This window comes from Vigna angularis, chromosome 1 (genome assembly GCF_016808095.1).
Source record: "Vigna angularis cultivar LongXiaoDou No.4 chromosome 1, ASM1680809v1, whole genome shotgun sequence".
Taxonomy (NCBI): domain Eukaryota; kingdom Viridiplantae; phylum Streptophyta; class Magnoliopsida; order Fabales; family Fabaceae; genus Vigna; species Vigna angularis.
In genome coordinates this window covers 10532431-10555270 of record NC_068970.1, presented here as the reverse complement: position 1 = coordinate 10555270, position 22840 = coordinate 10532431, and the positions used below count along the sequence as shown (strand labels likewise).

The 22840-nt window shown below is 32.8% G+C and overlaps 1 protein-coding gene across 2 annotated transcripts; it reads right to left on the bottom strand.

Annotated features, from left to right (window-relative positions):
* Nucleotides 1–432: 432 nt before the first annotated feature.
* LOC108345034 (uncharacterized) lies at nucleotides 433–16288 on the bottom strand. 2 transcript variants are annotated; one of them, XM_017583592.2, is made up of 20 exons: nucleotides 15134–16288; nucleotides 13865–14351; nucleotides 10197–10284; nucleotides 9907–10088; nucleotides 9541–9677; nucleotides 8735–8801; nucleotides 7653–7785; nucleotides 7403–7520; nucleotides 6395–6470; nucleotides 6116–6298; nucleotides 5446–5606; nucleotides 4684–4789; nucleotides 3976–4180; nucleotides 3591–3877; nucleotides 3334–3455; nucleotides 2895–3039; nucleotides 2689–2781; nucleotides 1742–1815; nucleotides 1309–1362; nucleotides 433–1231 (listed from the first exon to the last, which is right to left on the bottom strand). In XM_017583592.2, the coding sequence occupies exons 1-20, from the start codon at nucleotides 16117–16119 to the stop codon at nucleotides 931–933; spliced, it is 4005 nt and encodes a 1334-aa protein (XP_017439081.1). In that variant the 5' UTR covers nucleotides 16120–16288; the 3' UTR covers nucleotides 433–930. The 2 variants fall into 2 exon arrangements, with proteins under 2 accessions (XP_017439081.1, XP_017439089.1); XM_017583600.2 differs by having other exon boundaries at nucleotides 7403–7517.
* Nucleotides 16289–22840: the final 6552 nt, after the last annotated feature.

The following is a 22840-nucleotide window of genomic DNA, read 5'->3' as shown; positions in this document are numbered from 1 at the left end:
CGTTTTGCGTGTTTTACATTCTTTAATGCTTTTATTTTCTAACTTTTTCTTAACTTATTTCAGCGTAGTATCTGAGCACAAAATAGAAGAGTTCTGTAAATAACTTGTGATAAAAATCACTAATGCTAATAAATATGAGATTCTTTTATGCGTGACTTTCTGTTTGAACTGAAGAAAAAAATAATCATGCAAGCTCAGCTTCTTTTGGATTTTTCAAATCGGTAAACCTATCATATTTATACAAAATCTTGTTAAATTAAACAAACTAAAACTCTCCTCTTGCAATAGCGTATATATACTTTATCCTTTATTAGTATAATATACTTCTTTTGTTGTCTAAAGGCAACATAACATTGGTAGCATATCAGCGTCGGTAAGCAAAATAAATGAGAGAAGCACGTAAACTCATCAAACACAGTAAAAAATTGAGTATAACAATTAATCAACACAATAGAATTAACATACTATTTTCACGTTGCAGCAGATACAGATGCAACCCTTTGAGTCTCCTATTAATCAAATACAAATACAATTTAATGATTTGTTGCCTACAAAATTTTATATATAAGAGCTAAAAGGGGCCAATTACCCCGTGTAATTCCAACTTTTAAGTAAAAAGTTCAGGTAAATCATTTTAACTGCAATTAATAGCAATGTGTTTCGTAGGGGACTCTGGTATCCGCCTCCCTCCAAGACTCCTTGTCGCTCTATGCCATCCCTCTCGCAATTATACACACTTTTTACAACATCATAGGCAATAATATCCATCCTTTGACACAAATGCAGGCTCCAGGTGGTACTGGAATGGGAATCAGCCCAATACTTCTTTTCATGGCTACAGTTGATCAATCCAATAATTCTTCCATGAATATAAGTGAGAAAATCGAATTCATTTCATAAAGCACTCAAGTTTGATAGCTCCTCCTACACTTAGTCAGAGAAAGGCTGCGAATCCATGCATAGATGCACCAATTTTCTTTGATATTGTCCAAAATATTCATCAACTGCAATGACATCTTCATTCTTTGGATCTAAAGCGCGCAAGTTCAGTAGCTCATCCTTGACTGATGAACTTGATTCTTCGGCAGGAATACCAAGGTTAGAAACTATTTCTGCATGTGTTTCACGACATGCAAGGATAAACATTGCAGCTGTGTCAGGCAGCTGAGCCTCACGAAGAGCAGCCAAAGCCTCTTGCAGTGCACCAGCAGCAACATACAAAATTAGGGCCCTGCATCGGGTCATTTGAGATCAAAAACAGAAAAGTCCAGCAAGAAGTCAAATTTATAGAAAGAAAAGCGCTGGTACCTCCAGATATTATGTTCAGTGTGCAGCACGTGTCCGGCCCATCTTTGCAACACCCTGAAAGAATAACAAAACGTAGGGAAGATCTTCTAGTCATGATGATATTCAATTGAAATGCTATTTTTAATATGAATGGGGGAGTCAGCAGCCACTGGAATGTAAAAGTTAATTTTTTTGTAAAATTCAAAATGGTTCTAGAAATTTTTTTGCCTGTCATCAATAACCTAGAGGGAGAATTCAGATTTTTACCGAAATTAGACAACAGAATACTTAGAGATGTATGTATGATATCATAAATACTAGTGCAAAATTTATCTATTGATAATTTTGTCATTTAGCCTGTGGATTGTAGGTTATTCAGTCAGTCAACGTTATGCTTGGTCCCATATTGAAGTTAATGTGAACAAATATTATGTTATTATGAACAAGTAAGAACCTTCCATAATCTGACCCCTTCAAGTGCCTAGCGGCCAAGGTTGCAGCATCAGTCCAGCACCCAGCATCTTGTAGCTGCATAAGATATGGCATTGCATTTCTCTTAGAAAATCAAGCCCATTATAGAGATAACCTGACTATTAATTTTTAATTTGCAAAAGCTATCTAAGCATTCATTGAATTTTCCAAAAAATCCAGGATTTCTTACTAAGATCTATTTTCAGAAAGCTTCCTCAGTTGAACTTCCATAATAAGAGTATATTTTTTAAGTTCATAGATCTATCTTTTTGTATTTTTCATAAAATGAAAATCCTTTCTTGACAAAAGATTCAGTTTTGTATTTTTTATTTCCTATCACGTGTCTATAGGTACAAGATAGAAAACCCCTTAATTAATGTTGGAACCATGCTTAGCAGCTCCTGCCGCAAAGAAAGTTGGCCTCTGCAGATTTCAGTCGTTAATGTGATCCATCAACTTTGAAAAGCATCCATTAAGATATCTTAAACAAACATTATATGATTTTCCAGAAATTATTCATATTAAAAGAGAATGCAATGCAAGGAAGTCTGTTACATTCAAATGTTAACAGTTTAACCATTTGTTGTTTTGACTATTTTACACTGAATTCAGACAGATGTGCTACTGAGTAGAGCATATAGTACACACAGAAAAGGAACAACCTTACAATAAGATGTTTCACTTCTTAACACTAAAATTCAGCAGCCGCTCTTTCCCATAATTTTTTTTAATGATAGATACAATTATTTATCATGCATCTGGTTATTATCTAAATGGAGAAACCATCAAGCAACCAGGCTGTTGTTTACAAGTTGGTAAAATTCCAAACTGAAACCAGCTTCGAGACCTTTTAAATTATGTGTATCCCTTTGATGGTGAATTTAATAAAGCAGGGAAAGTAAACAAAAAATATTATCAATGCAGCCTGACCTGAGAACATGCTTCTTGATATCTTCCAACAGCGCATAGAAGATGCGTGCCAGAGAGTGACCTGTCAGCCCTCACCATGTTGGCTGCAACAACCTAAAAAATACATCAGATGTTATGATACACTGAATATATCAAATATTTTCTTGGATACTAATCAGAATTTGTATTTTGATGTCTAAACACATGCATGCCACAGTTATACTCACCTTCACTGCAAGTTCATGAAGAGACCTTGAGACAGCAGAAGAGAGAGCAACGGCTCGAAGAGCGTTGACATAGAAGTAAGAGCTCTCTGGAGGTGTAGAAAGTGACAAACTAACTGCGGCTTCTAGGTTTCCAACAGACACAAGCCTGGTAGCACCAAAAAGTAAGTATTATAATTAGAGTATAATCTCATGAAAATAGTAAAAGAAAAGAAACTTCAGTGGTTTCTATCACAGCAGTACCTTTTCTGTTAACAAGACACCAATTTGTGGAATGAAGGACCACAAATTCAATATCTGGATATTGTAATTTCAAATTATGCAGTCCTAAAAAACCAAAGGATTTGGACTACAACTAAAATACCTTCTAACATTATGTCACACTAAGAAATATGTTGACACTCTCAAGAAATCAATAAAAAGAAATGATGAATTTACTCACTCATGAATACGTTTCTGAATAGCCTCTTCACCTTCTAATTTTTCATGCCAAGAAATTCGATCACTAGCAGTTTTCCACAGCTCTTCTCTGTCAAAAGCCATTAACCGTAGTTGTCCTCGACTCTGCAAACCAGAAAGCTACAGTCAGGTAAAGAATCTGACACTCAACTTTAACAGCAACTTTCAACAATTGGAACGTGCGGCATTACAAGATATATCACAGGATAGAAACTTAAAGGAAACTGTAAGACATCATACCAATACATCTCTGCCTGTTTCTTCTGTCTGTTTTCCTTTTGATGATATCCGAGATAGTAGAGATGTCTCATTACCAACATCAGAGATAGGTGCCGCTGTGGAATTTTTTGGTGGATGCTTTCTCAATAACTTGTTCATGAAATGTTTAAGTGCACGAGGCAACTGTAGCCAAAACAGAGCTTCTGAGGATTCACCAAATATAGTAGCTGCAAAAGCAAACCTTGCAGCACAACCTTTATCCACAATACTTGCATAGAACTTTGCTCTCTCATCGTCAAGAATGCAACCTTCAGAAATGGACATATTGGTAACTTTTTAAAACACAAAAAGTATAAAAATGGCGAACAGAATAGTTTTCATTATTAAACACCACAGAGATATATACCTTCTTTTCTATATGGTTCCATTACTTTCAAAAGCATCTCTGGCACCACCGAGTCGCCAAGAGGTGGAATGTTGATCATGTATGTGCGAAGATCCCCTGTAGATGTAGGAGTTCCTGGAAGTGAGTGAGGCCTCTTTTCTATGGTCGTACTACAAGTATTAAACCAAGAAGGTTTAACACCCAATTGTAAGATCATGCGCAACGCCTGTAGCAACATTAATACATATTAAAATGTAGTACTATAAATAAATCACAAAGAGCTGATGACCAATGCAATCCTAATTTGTACAAAACTAGTAAAATTTGTATAAGTATTGCAAGAAGAGTAAAAGAAAACCCATTTGAGTAAATTATACAGACAGACTAAACGTGGGCTATGGTTAACTTAAGTTCAAGGAAAGTGGAATATGCAATTTAAATTTTTTTTTCCAGTAAGAAAATTTGTTGATGTTAAATGAAAACAGATATCATATTGCCATGAGATGAGAAATTCAAAAATATTTCTAGGAAATCATTTTCATTTCATTCTTTAATATTTTCATGCTACTTCTCATATCCATCATTGCACATGAAATCTAGTGTTCACAATGTGTTTTGTCTATAAAATGCAGACATTCACTGTGGGTGTTGGGTATAGAACTTTCGTAGCAAAGAAAATATATTTTAGTCCATTCTGTAGAATTAGTAAATTTAGTTACGGTACACTACCAGGGCATGTGGTGAAGGAAGTAGTATGGGACAACATATAGGCATTGACCGGAATCTCTCCTTTGTATTTCTGATGTGGACTGCATAACCAGATCGTTTATCATTTCTGCAGGAAAAGACGTGTAATTCACAGTCAGTCCATTTTTAAAACCCCTGAAATTGGGACAACTATTATTAGCTCTCATCTGGATGATGACAAATACTTTGTGATTCATTCACCTTGAGAAGAATACTAAAACTCCAAAAGGTTAGAAATATAATGAACTAAATGTCCCTCACTGTTGCACTGCATGTGAACACAAATATTTTAAACATTGCATGCACAGAGGACGGATACCAGGCTATATATTTAAAATGGAGGATAAGATTAGATTAACTGAAAATTATCCATCCATGGGTGATTATATGACTTAGATTAACTCCTCTCTCCCTCACGTGTCGTGCAATTACAAGATATGTCTCCCTACATAGTCAAAAACATAAATGGATAGATTGAATACAGACAAATTTAAATACAACAAGTAGGTGGCATCACATCATTTATCTAAACATAGTTTTTGATCAAGACATTTATAAACGTCAAGATGAACGATTTCATAATTGCTAAAAGTTAGTACAGGTCACTAGAACACCATGACAACCACCAATCATATGTTTACATTGATGATAGTAATAATAAAAAAAATAATAGCAATAATAGCAATAATAACAATAATACAAAGAAATTCATTTTCTTATCCGAGAGTGATTTGTGGCACTTACGCATTAATTTCAACAAGACGAAAGCTACCATCTGCTCCAGCAATGCACAATACCAGTGGATCATTCTTATCCGTTCGCAAGGGCAACCAATCTAGTTCCAATACAAGGGTTCCAGGAAATTGGGGTTGCAAAAGTGAATTGGCCAAGGGGTCTGGCGAATCCTGCAAAAAAACATGTTGAGATTTATGATCAAACAATTACAATATATGTTTCCAGCATTCCGAAAAGGGAATTTTTTTTTCCAACCTTTATTTTTTCTGCCCCAGATAAGATTGATGAAAAATGAAAACCAGCAAGCTTTTTGGCCCTAATAAATTATTAGATTTTGCTTGAGTCCTTAAAATTTTTACTTTGTTTTTTCTACCTAAAGCATATTAAATAGCACTTTAAATAATGAAATAAAGTGATTTAGATAACATTTTTGGGACCAACAAAAGAATTCGGTAATTTATTAGAAACTAAAAACATATTTAAGCCACATAATAATATTAAGTTTATCAGTATTCGATCCCCCGTAAAAGCCAATGTTACATAAAAGTTAACCAAAGCTATTTAAATAATCATAAGCATAAGCTGTACAAATATATATGCCAAATATAACATGAAAGAAAAATTAAATTGCACCAATGATCCATAAAAACAGAAATAAAAATGTGAACTCCCATCTTACCAAATCAAATACAGAAAAAGTATTATCATAAAAAAGAACAGCAATTCGCCCCCGACTCTGGTCCCCTGGAACAAAAGGTGAAAATCTGATTCGCCGGATTCCTTCTCTGTGAGTGTTGAAAGCAGAAGAATGTCCAGTCACCACATCCCACCATCTTATGTTCCCTGTTCTGTCTCCCATGACCTGTAAAACTAAATTGGTTAAAATCATCATTCAATTTATATCAAAACTGAATTAAACAGAGATATAGAGAATGAATTCTGAAGTAATGATGCATACCACATGAGGCGAACGGTAGGCCATTGCTGTTATCAATCCCTCTGATGATACAAATGAAGAAGAAGGCCATTTTGGTCTGTGGAAAATGTTACTTAATCAGAGAACGCGAGCATAAAGGACGGATTGCATATCTATCAATCCCAGAAACAGGCATACCGGCCAGCTCTTAAAACACTATAGCGGGGATAGCAAAACCAGGTTGTCACTATTTTACTATTATAACTTATAATACAACAATTTATACTTATAATACAAACAGTCAAAAAGAAAAACCCTAAATTAAAGAAATTTATGATATATAATAAGTCACGTCACAATTTACACTCTCAATGACCATCAAGCTAAGAACAAAGTAATAAACTTAAAGAACTGATAAACTATGTTTAACTAATAGAAAAGGAACACAAGAAAATTGATAAAATTATAAAAATGAGTTGGAAAAGAAGAAAGAGCTGAACACAGTAAAAAAATAGGTCTGTGAAGTGTAAAGGAAAAAGGGTCGTCAAAATAGAGGTAACTAGTTGTAAGAATGGCCAAGGAAGAAGGGTTTGAAATTCTACAAAGTTTTTACAGCAAGAAAGCAATAGACTACCCCCAAAAACCTTATTGACATTGTTTAATGGCTAAAAATGGGTTTTCAAAACTTTTATATAAGTGGCAGCACTAGTGTGCAAAAAACAACTTTTGCCTCCACAAGGGCTGCTATTGAAAATCGCTTTGCTCTTTGAATCATGTAGCAGCCTAGCCCCCCTTGACATCGCTACCCCACTATAGCACACTAATGACTACTATTCTGAAGTAAAGAAAAAGCACTAAAAATTAATAGATTATAAAAGAGATCAACTACTAATAAGTAAGACCTGCCAAAAAGAATGACAAAACAAGGAAAGTTATCTGTGCTTTGACAATGATTAAATAATGAACAATGCATATAAACGGCCCCATATATCATTTAAAGCAACACCACTGCAGTAATAAACTTTTTTTCAGTATTGAACAAGTTCACACCTGAAATCACGAATTCTTCGACCTTGCACTTCAAAAACTCCAAGTGCCCCATTCACCAAAGCAAATGCAAAACTTTCAGACACGTCATCCTGAGATTCCTCAGTACTTGAACCCTCTGCTGAACGAAATCAACATCACTCATAAGTCATAAGCTACTTTAATCATGCATGGACAAAAAAGAAAGGAATCATTAATTCTATATTAGCAGCTATGCTGATAAATATCTAGGAACTTCAAGCAAACAACTTACGGGAATCAGAAGAGGAAGTTTTGGAGAGGTTAGATGCTTCATCTGATGTTCCAGATGTTTGATCTTTAGAAGGACGTGAAACTGTTGGAAGAGTCCATTCCAGTACAGTAAATGGAAGAGCTAATGATCTAAGCTACATAGATAGAGCAAGCATTATAAATATCTAGATAGAGAAAATGTAGTGTCAACGAAAATAACTATTCTACAGATAAAGAACAAAGGAAAATGTAGAATTTGGAAGAGTCCAAATTAACCTTCCTAATTTAAAAGGAAAACACTCCAAAAGCAGGGCTTTGAAATAAAGGAAGCAGGAAATTAATTCATGAAAACCAAGTTCTGCGTGCATTCATAACAGGAATATTAGGAGGAAAATGTAGATCTGCAAGAAGGTATGTAGATCTCCAGGAATATTACCAATGTCTTACTTCAAATTCAGGAATCCTAATTATTGTGATATATGCAGTCAAATTCTGAAAATAACTCATTTGTTTTTGCGTTGCTCAGTAGTTTTTCCATTCTATGGAATAAATTGTTTGTTTTTTAGCAGTGAATAGGTTTGCACCAAGGATCTTCAGAAGTTCCATTGAGTTAATTTTAAGAGGCTTTGGAAGTAATACAGATGATAAAGGGCGTTGGCAAAGTTTTCAATTTGCAGATTCTTGGTGTATCTGGTTGGAAAGAAATGCTAGATTTTTTATTTGGCGATTGTTTCCTATCAAGTTCATTTGAGTGTTACTTAGCTTCTTGGTGTTTGCTAATGGTCTTTCTAGGGAATGGGTCTTTTGTAGATATTTAGTGAGATTGATGAGCTGTTTTACATGTTTTGTGATTTAGCCATCCTCTTTCTTGGCATAATTATCATAATTTCTTACCTCTAGCTTTTGTTATCTCTCCCTTCCTTCTTAATAAATTTTTCCTTTATATATCAAGGGGAAAAAGACATTTCCAGTAAAAGACAGGAAAAAAGGTGCCATAGAACAACAGTCAAGGAAAACTTGGAAAAAGAAGGGGAGATAATGGTGGAAAAAGCAGGTTAGAAGAGAGCAAAAGCACAGGGACTTCAAGTACATAAACCAACTTACCATGAGGGGATTTTTAGTCATAGCCCAAACTTCCACAGGTGCATCACGAAACAAAATTAGAAGATACCTGAAATAATAAGGATATCCAACTATTGAAAGCCATGATGTAATCACAAATCTATATATTAATACAAGGTGGAAAAAGATAACAGATCCAGGATGGAAAGCAAATATAAACATTTAGTACAAGAGTTCGATAAAATTGAATTAATACTTTTGGCATAGATACCCCCTTCAAAAAGATAGAGCGTGGGGGGAACTTGTTTCTTTTGCTATCAAACAGAAATTTTAGAATATTTGATGGATAGAAAATCTTCACAAACCAGTTACAATCAATCAAAATGCTGGATGTGAAAAACAAAAAAGGACATAAATGAAGCAAACCTTTTCTTAAAAAAATTTAAACACCAAAACTGTTCACTAACACCAACAAAGATATCAGCATTTGAGCAACAAAAGATAAGTTTTGAGCCAGTCCCAACAGCCCCATCAACAGCAAGGATTAAAGCATTCTGTAGGACACCATTTTGCAGTCAGCCAGGGAGGTGTAACATATACTAAGATCTCAAAGCTGAGATACACAAACGAAGCATATATTATGCCTCAACAAAGTATGGTTCCATACAAACTCTATCGTTTATAAAATTACTAAATTCTATATTCCTAGTAGAAAGTTGTCAACATTATTATTACAAGATATAAAATAGAACAGAAAAGCTTGCAAGCAAAAGATGATTCAGAAACTAAACAGCAAAGACAAAGACAGCAAAGTAAATAATAACAAAATTTTAGCTTCGAGATTTCACCTTCCAGATGAAGATGTTCTCAAAGCTCTAATAGGTGTGCGTTCTGGCTTTTGCATAACTCGGACCATCCTGTTAAGGCCGCTTCGAAGGCAGGTAACAACTACCTTGTTAATATATCCTCCAGATTTTTCATTAGCCTGAGTCCAAAAGAATGTGCATAACAATTGGTCAACAACCAAAAAAACCTCTATGAAATTCTAAATTGAAGGAGGCATTAAGCAGTAAGATCAAATCATTAAGCTTATCTCACAGGGAGATAAGATCTAAAAATAATTAAAAAAATAAATAACCACAATAGAAAGAATGAAACTATGCAGCAATTAACATAAAGAAAAATCTGTTCAGACATAAGTACTGAATTTATACCAGAGTATAAGAAAATGAAACCAGCCTGGAATTTCCCAACCATCGTAGTCCCCTAACAGTACCATTATGAACAGATAAACTTGAAGCAACAGCATTGGCTGAAACATCAACAACATCTATTGTCCCACTCTGGGTTCCCAAAGCAACCAGGGGAACAGCTGCTGCTGGATTATTTCCTCCACCTTCACATAACGTTATTTCATTAATCAACACAGGAAACATGTATGTATAATTACCACTATATTTAAAGTTTCAAACAAATTTACAAATTGGTGGGAAGATAAACTAACGGGCCAGGGTGGCTGTAAGAGAAGGCGTAGGTACTGCCAGCATAGTCACTGTTGAGGAAAGAAGCTGAAGCTGTCCAACTAAGCTAATCTGCATTAGAAAATAAGAAAAAAAGCGAAGCCTGGCAGATTTAGTCAACTACCAAAACAGGAAATCCAAATAGGTGTTATTTCGCGCTTAGATGCTGTTTATCAGCAAATAAAAGTCGGGATTCAGATTATACACGAAATGTAAGTCATAAGTCAAGCAATAAGAACTCCAACCATAGGTTTGGAAAATTCGACCCTACTATCGCCCTCCCAAAAAGATTCCACTAATGAAATGTTTACTTCCATGCAAGATAAATGATGACAGGAACTTAATTACAATTTAACCAAATATTATATTTTGCATCTTTCTATAGCTTCTTTATTTTCTTGGGAGACAGAGTACAATGGGAAAAATAGTTATGCACCAAGATTAATATTTACAGTGTGTCCCACTCGGTGCAGAAATTGATTCCTCTTCAACTAGATGCAAAATTGAAGGTACTGTACCATTGTTCACTGATGTCATTATAGAACTGTAATTGCCTATCATGTTTGATGTACTTCTCAGTGGTACCCAAACTTGATCCAGAACAGTTGCCCTAGAATACAATAGGTTGAAATTTTGGAGATAACAAAAAAAACAAGGATATCCTAGGAATGGAATTCATAACTGAGACTGTATTTTTGTACTAAGACTGTATTTTTTTTATTTTACTAAATATAAAATATATCACTACTTTTTCCTACCATATTTATTGTGCTAAACATTTATCCATAATTATATAAAAAGAAAACATATATAAAATATAACTTTTTCCTACCATATTCTTGCATTATTGTTTCTTGTATGTATCAGTATTTGATAATTAATACATACATAATTTAATACAGCTCATAATAAATGTCTGCTACACTTCAACTTTTTTTTATCATTTTCTGCATGCATATGATATGTAAATAAAAATATATAAGGCTATGGTGCAGCTATTATAGCCCATTGTGACACCTAATTTGGCTAACACCGGACTTACACCAATTCAATTTAGATGCACACCGACAATTAGCTCACCCAGCCCCACTCAGCCCTTCACAAACTGGGCCACTAGCCCAAGTTTTAAAAATAGTTATTTCATATAATAATTATATAACAAGTATATAAAACAACTTTTTTCCTAACATATTCTTGCATTATTGTTTCCCACATGTATCAACATTTGATAATTAATACATGCATAATTTAATACAGCCCATAACAAATGTCTTCTACACTTAAACTTTTTTTATTATTCTTTGCATGCATATGATATGTAGATAAAAATATATTAGGCTATTGTGCAGCTATTATAGCCCATCGGAACACCTAATTTGACTATATAAGTGTAGGTAACTTCCAATTACCTAAAATAACCCCAACATTTCTCAAAAGGAGTGTAAAGTCAAGAATTGGTGTATAAGTATCATTGAACCGGCCTTACATTAGTTATCCTCCAATTGAAAAGAAAACTCAATCTCGAGCTTCTATTGTTAAATAGAAATCTTCCAGACCATATATAGTAGGTGGTAGGAATATTTGAAGAACTGGAATTTCTTTCCAGCTTTGTTCCCCAGATTCATCAACATCAATGCTTGACAGATTTGCTCGATCAAATGTTGTTAAATGATATTTAAGTAAAATAGAATCAAATGTTCAAACATAAGGAAATCACAACTATTGCATTACCATATTTTATGTTCAAAAAACCATGGGTCATAAAAGTTACTTCTTGAGCTACTTCAGGAGCTGATTAAACACAAAAAAAAGAACTGCTTCTTCCTCCACGGAGTTAGATAGACTACCTCCAAGAATATCGTCAGGGAAGCTATGGTAGACTGGTGGAGATATCTAATCTCACACATTATCCCCCGTTGTTTGACTAGTATCCTAATAAAATATACACCACCTAAAACCTCCAGCCACCCTATACCATTTTAGTAGCAGATCCAACATCATCAAAGGGGTTTTCAATATATCCATCTTCAGTTTTATTTTTCATGGGTTTGAATGCAGAAACAGCTACTGCACATGCAAGGATAAGGCTGCATGTTATATTCAGTTATCCTCCATACATTCACATTCCAAAGAGCCTTCAGCATCGGGTACACTAACTTTCCTTATTTCTTTTTTAGTTTCATTTTACATTCGACCATTCAAAACACCTGAAGAATTTTGTGTGACGTAACTAACCACGATCACAGTAGGCAGAAAGTGCGACGTAACTAACCACGATCACAGTAGGAAGAAAGATAACACTCAATTCTCACATTAAATAGAAAGAACGGTAACTGAATGAATTTCTTTTATTGATGGTAATGGAATAAACAAAAGTAACAAAGATAGTTGGAAGCATAACTTCCCTCATTGGACTATAGTTGCCTGTCAACAAACTCAATAATCAAAAGCATGCCTTCCACCATAGCGTTAGGCTTTATTTATATTAAATATTTTCCTAGAATATAATTCTATTTACTATAATTAACTTATACTGAATATCTCCCTAGAATATAACTCTAATTATTGTATTTAACTTATACTGAATATTTTCCTAGGATATATTACTGTAATTAACTTGTACTGAATATTTCCCTAGGATATATTATTGTAATTAACTTATACTGAATATTTCCTTAGGATATAGCTCTAATTACTGTAATTACTACTAAATATTTCCCGCCTATCCTAACTGGGACAACAGTTAGGATAGTCACTCTTCAACCGATCGGCTCATGGTCTTCGTTGCTCCCCATCGCTCCGCTCGAGCTCTCACTGCCTTCGGCCGTTCGGTTCGACTCCTCCCCGTCTTCCATCGTTCGGCCTGACCTTGCCCGCCTTCCACCGTTCGGTCTGACCTCTCCCTACTTCCCACAGTTCGGCTTGGTCTTCCTTCCTCCAATGTTCGGCCTTCTCCTTCTCTCCTAAACCTTTTCCTCTCATACACCTTCCAATCCCTAACATATGTATTCAATGTAAGAAATTCTATATAGTACATCATCACTCCTCTAATTCAGCTCTATGTCATCAACTAGATATGGCTCTTGCATATGACCTATAGTACACAAACTCCAACCAAGACACAAGGAAAATTAGAGAGAGAAGGAAAGGTGTATAGCAAGGAAAATAAAATAAGTTATCCTCCTCAGAAAGACTTCTCATCAGTGTAAGAGGGGAAGCCTACACCTATCGACACATCAGATATGAAGGTTCCCTTGAAAGAGTCATTGTCTGAGCAACAATGCGAAGCCATAAGAACTTTTCTATCCCATAAAAGTGTAAAGCTAATGAGGAATGTAAAATACATGCATTTTACCTTGTCTAAAAACAATTGTTCCCTCACAATCTTTCAAAGTTGCAGTGGGTGCATCATTATATTATAATACTAAACAGCCTAATAAGCTTACCTACAAATTCTCACTACAGATACATAAGAATATATCAAGAATCAATAAATTTTGGCTGATCCCCTCTTTGTCCAGAATAACAAAGTACTTCTGCCGCATTATTATTAACATTTTGAAACTTCAATACTTCATTTCATGTTATGAACCACCAATCACCAATGTACTGTACATAACAAAGCAAAGCAAGTCTGTAAGTATGAACTTGCCTTCATTGAAAATTCCTCCTGGTCGGAGATTGAGCTCTGCAAATGGCTTCTATTATTGTTGCAACCCTCCCATTGTCTGCCTACATGTAGGTCCCGTCCACCCACAGAAGATGCTGAGGTATTAGAGTTGGCCCCACGATGTGATACTTTATGGTCATCATTGACCAAATCTAACTTCTTATCCTCCTTTTGGATGTCTGCAAGCCCTTCAGCAGCCAAGAGCCAGTTCCAAATTTTTCCATCATCAGAAATGGAGATCAAATGTATCTTAGAAACAATATTAGACTCATAACAAAAATCAAAAGGATTATCAAAATCCTCGCGAAGGTAAGGAGAACTAGGTACATCAGAATAATCCTTGTCAATGTTCTGAAATGTCGAATCTGATTGGCACAAAACGACAGAGAGTATTGAAGGAGAAGGGACAGAGGTACCGACTGAGGGCATCAACTCTTCCAATGAGTACATAGAATGTGCCTGTTCCCCACTGTGACAACAAGCAGATAAGTGCATCTTAGTTTCAGAAAAAAAAGAATGTAACACTATTTTGATATAAAGTTATAAAAGAAAAACTGTTTTACAGCTTAGCTAGTAACTGAAAAATAGCTCAAGAGAAAGGGAAAAAAGCCGTAAATAAAAAATATCATAAATTTCTTCAAACCCTAATGATGATTATAAATTTGAGGATCACAAACCTCTTATAACAGAGCAAACCCAATATTTTACTGAAGCGGTTAAAAAAGGAAATAGAGATTAAAATCAAAGTTGATTATATATAGTTGCTTGTAACAATGATTAATAGACTTATTCCAGTCTGAAAACTAAAACAGAAAATTACAAGTAGAAAAACAATAGGCATGTAGTGCCAATAAAGGAAGCTATCATCAAAATCTCATGATCACCCCTGATCATTTGACCACCTCACTTTCAGATCTCATGGACAGGGAAGAACAGCTTCAAAAAAGGAGAATATCATTACAAATGGCAGCATCTCCATGCAGTTATCTCAAACACATGGAATAAAGGATTCTTCACACTTACAACAACCAAAGTTAAACAAAATTTGCAAAACAAGATTTGCAATCTTATTTCAAACGAATAGCCAGTATATACGTCTTGCCAAAGCACGTTTCTGTTACTCTCTTGCTACCACCAACACAGCTAAACTTACTAATCAGTGTTTTTGTCAATGCGTGATTTCACTTACATATATACTCATCCGAGTTCGGAGGAAAGGTAAATAATTAATTGAAGACGAAAAATGCTCACGTTTTCCTCCTCCACGTGCTGAGCTTGCCATCACGATGAGCACAGTAGATCCACTCGTTACTCGGATCAGGCAACACGTCCAGAAACTTGCCGCAACCCCGCGGCAACGCGGTGGAAAAAACCACCGTCTCATACTCCAAGTCAAACACAACTAACTCCCTCGGAAACGTGACGAACAGAATGTGCCTCCACTGCTGGGAGAACGCCAACCTCGCAACGTAGGTAGGAAACGCCGCCGCCGCAGGCGACACGACGGCAGAGGCGGACGATCCGGATGTAGCGTCTCTCTCGAGCTTAACAAATTCGCTTGAGTCGGTCGTAATCTGAAGCTCCTTGATGACTACGGCATCGTCGGTGTCTCCTAGGAGAACGATAGACAGCAGAAAGCCTCGGAGTCCGACGGCGCAGATGCGGCGCGAATCGAAGGGATCACGGCGAATGCAGGAGAAGTACTCGGGAGACGCGTCGTATTTCCAAACGCAGCGTCCGGTGGAGGCGTTGTAGAGGGAGAGAGTGGACGGTCCGTTAATAGCAGCGAGAAGGTATGAATCGGGGCGCGCCTGGACCCAACACAAGTCTTGGACTCCTTGTTTAGAGCCGGTGTCGAACCAGAGGATGGCGGACTTGAGGCGGAAATCTAGGAGCCCAATGCGGCCCTGCCGGTCTCCGGCGGCGAGAAGGAGGTGGTTGGAGGAGGGCTCAGAGGAGAGAAGGTGGCGGCTGAGAGGGAGGGGTGACCAGCGGAGGGCGGTGACGAAGGGAGCGACGGATGAAGGCGGGGGAGGGATGGGGAAGGAGGTGAGTAACTGCATGGAACGGGTATCAACGATGGTGATGGAGCTGCCGGAGGGGAATGCCAAGAGACCGTGCAGGCTCAGATCTGCGGATCCAAAGTTGTTGCGGCTGGGTGGGCCTGGGAGCATTGATTCCCATAACTCTTGCGGCTGGGCAGTTACTGTTGGTGGTGCTCTCGGACTCGCCAGCATAATTCACTTCTCTCCACTCCGATTTCGATCCACACCGTGCCACCACCCACTCCACTATTTCTACGCTGAAACGTCTTCTGTCGTTCTGGTTTTCCTTTGATCTTCCCTTCCGATTTCCGTTGCTTTGCTTTCCTGCTGATGAAATCAAAACTTTCAACTGTACCTTTAACATTAAATTATTAAATTCTCATTTCCATTTTCTTTAATAGATAAAAACATCAACTATAAATTACTAATAATAATAATTTTGTATGTGCATATATGTTTATGGAAAGTAATTTCAAAATAATTAATTTCGTTTGAACATAACAACAAAATTATCTTTTACGCAAGAAAAAATTATGCATTAAAATGAAAAAGAAACCATGGTTGGAAAGTTTATATAAGTTATAATTTATAAAACTTTATGGTAGCAAAATAGCTTATCTATAAATAACATGGTTTATGATGCTCTTAAAGTTACTTTCAATTAAGTGAGAGTGTAAAAAAAAATTATTCAAAACTAAATTTAAATTTGAATTTATTTTAATTTAATTTTTCCTTATCAAATTTTGTAATATTGTCAATTAATTACAAGATTATTAGTATGAATTTTAAAGTAAAAAAAAGTAAAAAAAAAATAGTACGTATAAGAATTTAATAGTCAAACGCTTCTCTAGTTTAATATATTTTTGCTAAGTCAAAACATGAATCGTGGTTTTAATTTGTTTTGACAAACAAAATTTATGTTCTGAGAAATAGATGAAAAATTAGTTTGACCAGATAACAAGGTTTATTCATAAAACAGTAGAGTAATTTTGTCTCTAGTTTATGGATAAAATTTTAAGAATTAGGATTAAGGAATCCGTTAATGTATTCATGACTTCATTCTTAAAAACTTATTAGAATTTTTTATTATTCATATTTTAATTATAATAATTTTATTTTTAGAAATAATATTTGGATAATTAATTATTTTTAAGATATGCTCAATTATTTTTTTTTAGATAATAATCTTGAATATTGTTTTAATTTTGGTTTGAGTTGATTGTCAAAATGTAAAAATGTTTATACAGATAGATAATGAAAGTCTTATATAGTGTACCGTTTTATTTTTCTTCTGTGTTTAATTAATTTAGACGGCAACATAATTTATTTAGTTTTGCTTCCCATTTTCAATTTATATGACAAAGCAGTAAATACATACAAGTTTCAATTAATTTTAACCCAAATAATTAAATAAAGAGATTTTAATAAATTTCATCAATAATTTTAATTAATATCAGATAAATTTAATATATGTATTGATATTATTTTATTCCTTATTTTTATTCAATTTATTTTTAAAAATATTATCTACACTTTATTGTTATTTAAAAAAAACATAATTTAAAGTATCGATTATAATTTATACCGATTTGGATTTCTTCATTTAAATTATATGAACAAAATTTAGCATAATAAAATAATCAACCTAAGTCCAAATGAAAAAATAAATAAATAATGATAATTTAAAAACATAGGAATAAGTGTGGTAGTTTGATTTAACCAGAGCTGGTCCTAGACTTAGGCCCAAAAGAATAAAGAACCATCCTCTTTTTTCGATGTTTTAAACGTTTATTTCACCTTAAAGCTTGCCATATAATACGATCACCCATCCTTATATTAAAAATATCAAAATAGATTGAAAGTCCACCTATTTTATCACAAGTTCAAACTATATTGGATTGAAAATGTTTTAGTTTTTAATTTAACTCATGAATTAATCAAGTTGACGGTGAATTTACCCATTATTCATCATAAACAATACTTTATTAAATATTTTGCCAATTTTTTTATAAGTTTTTTATTATAATTATTTATTATTTTTAATTATATAAGTTTATAATTTGATTTCTTTTAATATTAAAATATTATTAAATAATATTTGAATAATATAAATATTTAATTTATTTATTTGTTAAATTTTATATATTGATACTTTAATTTTCAACTATCATTTTTATAATAATATTTAGATAATCTTTTATAAAAAATAAATCGAGTGAATCCATTTTTATTGTATAATAATAAATATATAAAATAAATTACAAAAGAAAAATTATAAATTAACCTAATAATCTGTCATGGATGGTGAGATCCTATTTCAGACCCACTCATGCTTTTTTTTATATATATAAATACTAAGCACAAAATGATATTTGTTTGTGCGTTTATTAGAAAGATTAGAGAAAAAATAATAATAAATATTTATAAATTTATAATTAAGTTTTGAATATAATTAATTTCAAAAATAATTTATATGTTTAGAAAGTCAATATATTTATAAAAATATAAATAATATTAAACATGTGCAACAATGAAGTTGACTAACTTAAAAGATAAAGTATATGTAGAGTTGAATTATCTAAAAGTATAAATCAATGAATAAACTGATGTAATATGTATTGTTAGTTTTATCTAGTAAATACATTAACAAACTTGTTCAATATGCGTTGTTAAACTCCTCTAGTTAATATATGAACATAACGTGTATTGTTAAACCAATATAATTAGTTCGTGGATAAACTTGTGCAATGTATCTCGAAACTCGTATAGTCATAAAGTGGATAGAATCATATAATGTATATTAATATGTGTGTCTAATTAATGTATATGTTGCAAGATTCGTCTAACAAGTGTATGAACATATTCGTCTAATGTATATTTTCATACTTGTATAATCAATGTATGAAATGAGTGGTCTAATATTTTTTGCTACACTCATCTAATTAGTACATGGACATTAACAGGCACGTCTAATATGTATTGTTAAACTTATATAATATTTTTACTATATTCATCAAATCAATGTATAAATATACTTGTCTAATGTCTATTAGAGGATTCATTTAATCATTGAATGAACAAACTTTTTTAAAGTGTATTAATAAACTCGTCTAATTTGTATATAGAAAAATTTGTCTAAATAATACATTACTTGGATCTCTAAAGTTATGTTGTAGAACAATGTTCTCATTCATTTGTGCGATTATTTATTTTGTCTTTTTTATTTATTTCTTTTAGAATTCCAGTTATAGGTCTTTAATTCTAGACAGTTTTTATTTTCTAAAGTTTTTGTTAAGGGGGCTCACTGATGAAAGATAACAATATCAAAAGCTCCTTTACTTCAACTATTGTTTAATAATATATATATATATAGGTCCATGTTTCATTTTTTCTTGTTAGGGCAATTTAAGAATGTATCTCATAGTCCGTATAGCTACTATGGATGGATAATTTAGTAAGTTTCTGGCTGTGATAATTTAGTGGTGCTTTGCAAGAAGCTTTAATGTGATTTAGTCTATGTGAAAAAAAGTTATGTGCTTTTTTTCTGCATATTGATCAACCGGTCATGCCAGTAATAGGATCGTGAAGCTGTAAGAAAATGCATTACGTACCACATAATCATATATCCATCATCCATAAACTTTTCCAGAATCCTATTATACCCATTTTCACTTAGATTACTAACAGAACCAATTCACCATTATATTCTCAATTACTCAACCTATATTAACACCATTTTCCCCACCAAAATATACCCGAAAAACAAAAAAATTTACGCTATCGTTGAATCAATTTAATCAATCAAACAAAATAGCTCCCCCATACCTGGAATATTAGCTCGTCTTCTCCAAGAACACTTCTTCCAACTCTAGAATCCTTAGCTCCGAATACTCCCAGGTTTGTAACTCACTCTTAGTCTCGAAACTCACTTGCTGTGGTGCCTCTCTACCTCTCCCATACGGCCCTATATATAGGTTCTTTCCATCAACCCAAAATAAATTCACGAACCCTAGAAATTAAGCCCCCAACTTCGGATTCTTCTTCTCGTTGTAACTGATATTCGCTCTCTTAGGCCTTCTTCTTTTGAGTGAATTTGAAGGGATTTGAAAGGATTTGAAGATAAATTTTTTTGTCGTTTATTTGAGTGAATTTGGAAGTAAATGAAAATGAGTTTGTAAATAATTTTTTTTAATTTGTCACGTTAATATAATTCTATACTAATTCTCACAAATTTTATTTCCAAATTCATTCTCATTTACCTCCAAATTCACTCAAATAAACGACAACAAAATTATCTTCAAATCCTCTCAAATCCACTCCCTCAAATCCCCTCAAAAGAACAAGGCCTTAATTTCGTTCTAGTCCGTTAATCTTCTAAGCATTGGATTCTTCCTCACCTCTCTCTCGAATTCACTTATACTAGGGTTTGTTGTAGAAACTAACGAGGGAATAGGGTTAAGGAAGAAGCTGCTCTCCATAAATTCCCTCTCGTCCGTTTTTCTTTTTTTCTTTACCTTAGGATTCCCTTCCTCATGTCGAAAATAAAAGACAAGGAGAATAGAGAGTGGACGAGAAACAGAAGGACGGGGCAGAAAGGGTCTTCGAAATTTTTGACCCTGACCCTGTAGAAAGTGGGCAAAAGGAGAGGCAAAAACCAGCTTATGGGCCTCATGGCCCAACCCAAGAAAACTAATTCTGAAATAAAAAAAGGAGAGTTGCTCCCTCCACCACCACCAACCGCTCCCTGCACCACTCCATACCTAATTTGCCCCTTTATAAAACGGATGTCAACATCCGTTTCACCTTCAACGGATGTTGACATCCGTTTACTTAAGAAAAAAAAAATTCAACTAACGGGATGTGGCACATTCGTTATATATATGTGTATAAAAAAAATTCAACGGATGTCGCCACATCCATTAATGGATGTGTCACATCCGTTTTAATATATATGTATAAAAAATATTTTAATTATTATTTAAATAAAAATAAATAAATTAAAATTAATAATAATTATTTTATTAAATAAAATAAAATTAATTTATAAATAATTAAGTAATAATTAAATAATATTTATATATTAATTTAAAATAAAAAAACTAAAAACTTAAAAAAAAATTCAACGAATGTCGTCACATCCATTTTAATATTTTTAATATATATATATATATATATATATAATATTTTAATTATTATTTAAATAACAATAAATAAATTAAAATTAATAATAATTATTTTATTAAATAAAATAAAATTAATTTATAAATAATTAAGTAATAATTTTAAAATAATTAAATAATATTTATATATTAATTTAAAATAAAAAAACTAAACTTAAAAAAAAAACTCAACGGATGTTGTCACATCCGTTTTAATATATATATAAAAAATATTTTAATTATTATTTAAATAATAATAAATAAACTAAAATTAATAATAATTATTTTATTAAATAAAATAAAATTAATTTATAAATAATTAAGTAATAATTTTAAAAAAATTAAATAATATTTATATATTAATTTAAAATACAATAAATTAAAAAACTAAAAATTAAAAAAAGAAAAGAAACTCAATGGATGTTGCCATATCCGTTGAATAATTTTTTCTTCCACGAATGTTGACATCCGTTGAAAAAAAGAGATGGGAGTGTAAAATATTTTAAAATATAAAGGATAGTTTTGAAATTTAAAAAAAATGTGGTGGTACAGCGATTAAAATGAGATGAGAGTAACCCTCTAAAAAGAGCAAGCAAATATAAAAAAACTACAGTTTTGTTCTAGCAAGAATCCAACATAGGTAAACAAGTCATACAAACAAGCACACATCTCAAAACCACTAAACCGAGTTGATTTTCTGATATAATACTCATTTCATATCTATATTTCAAGTATATCAGTTTGCACATTTCTCACTTTAACTTAACTAATTATTATTTTATTTTATTTAAAAACTGACAAGATTTCCATACTAATCAAATATCCAATAGCATCATCTACCAGGGTCTTCCACCATATGTTACTTTGTGTTTTTTTTTTAATTTTTCTTAATTTTTTTATAGATTTTCTTAATTTAAAAATGGTTGTCTATTAATATTGTGTCATGTAATATTGTTAATGTCACATCTTAATATTTAATATTTAAATTATCACACATGATATTTTTTAATATGTATATTATCATAGTTAAAAGTTAGTAAAATTACACTTTCATTCCATTTTTTTTCACAAAAATATAAATTTAATTATTTCAATACTTAGAGTAAAACTAAAAAAAATAAAAAAAAGTTGTGGGTTTAAATTTTCACACTAATATTTAAAAAATATAAGATTAATTAGAAAGGTTTTAAAAAGAAGTGAGAGAACCCCACTAACAAAACATGTTTTATACATCAAATATTTAATTTACCAATTTTAATAGGCTTTTAAATACTTTTAAAGGTGTAACATTTTTAAAAAATAATCTAATTATATATATATTTGGAAAATATAAAGTTATTTAAAATATAATTTTAACTAAATTTTACATAAATTAATTTAGAAAATATTATTTATATTATTTACTTATTTATAAAATAAGTAATAAATTAAATATAAAATGTTAAAAAATAATATTTCGAAAACACTGACATAGTACTTTTCTTCACTAAACATGGTTATACTAGTCAAATAAGCTTATTCAGTCAGTAAAATTTAGTCAAACAACCCGTATTTGTTAACAATAATCTTGTCCGTTCTTTCAGTAACGCTGTTTGTGTTTTCCGTTTTGGTGATGGTACTGACCAAATGTGGGGTTTAAGATTTATGCTTTACCTGTACCATGTGCTCTGCCATTTCATTATCGTATCGGCAATGTCACTTCAGTCGAACCAAAATTACACTGAAATGATACAGTGAATAGGGCAGCTTCAATA

What these genes read in the sequence shown, in the direction of transcription:
- LOC108345034 (XM_017583592.2), bottom strand. Translation starts at nt 16,119, where the DNA reads ATGCTGGCGAGTCCGAGAGCACCACCAACAGTAACTGCCCAGCCGCAA. An exon ending in CGAAGAATTCGTGATTTCAG is followed by an intron (nt 6,471 to 7,402) that starts GTGTGAACTTGT and finishes CATTTTCCACAG; the next exon opens with ACCAAAATGGCCTTCTTCTT. An exon ending in CGTCTTGTTGAAATTAATGC is followed by an intron (nt 4,790 to 5,445) that starts GTAAGTGCCACA and finishes CTTTTCCTGCAG; the next exon opens with AAATGATAAACGATCTGGTT.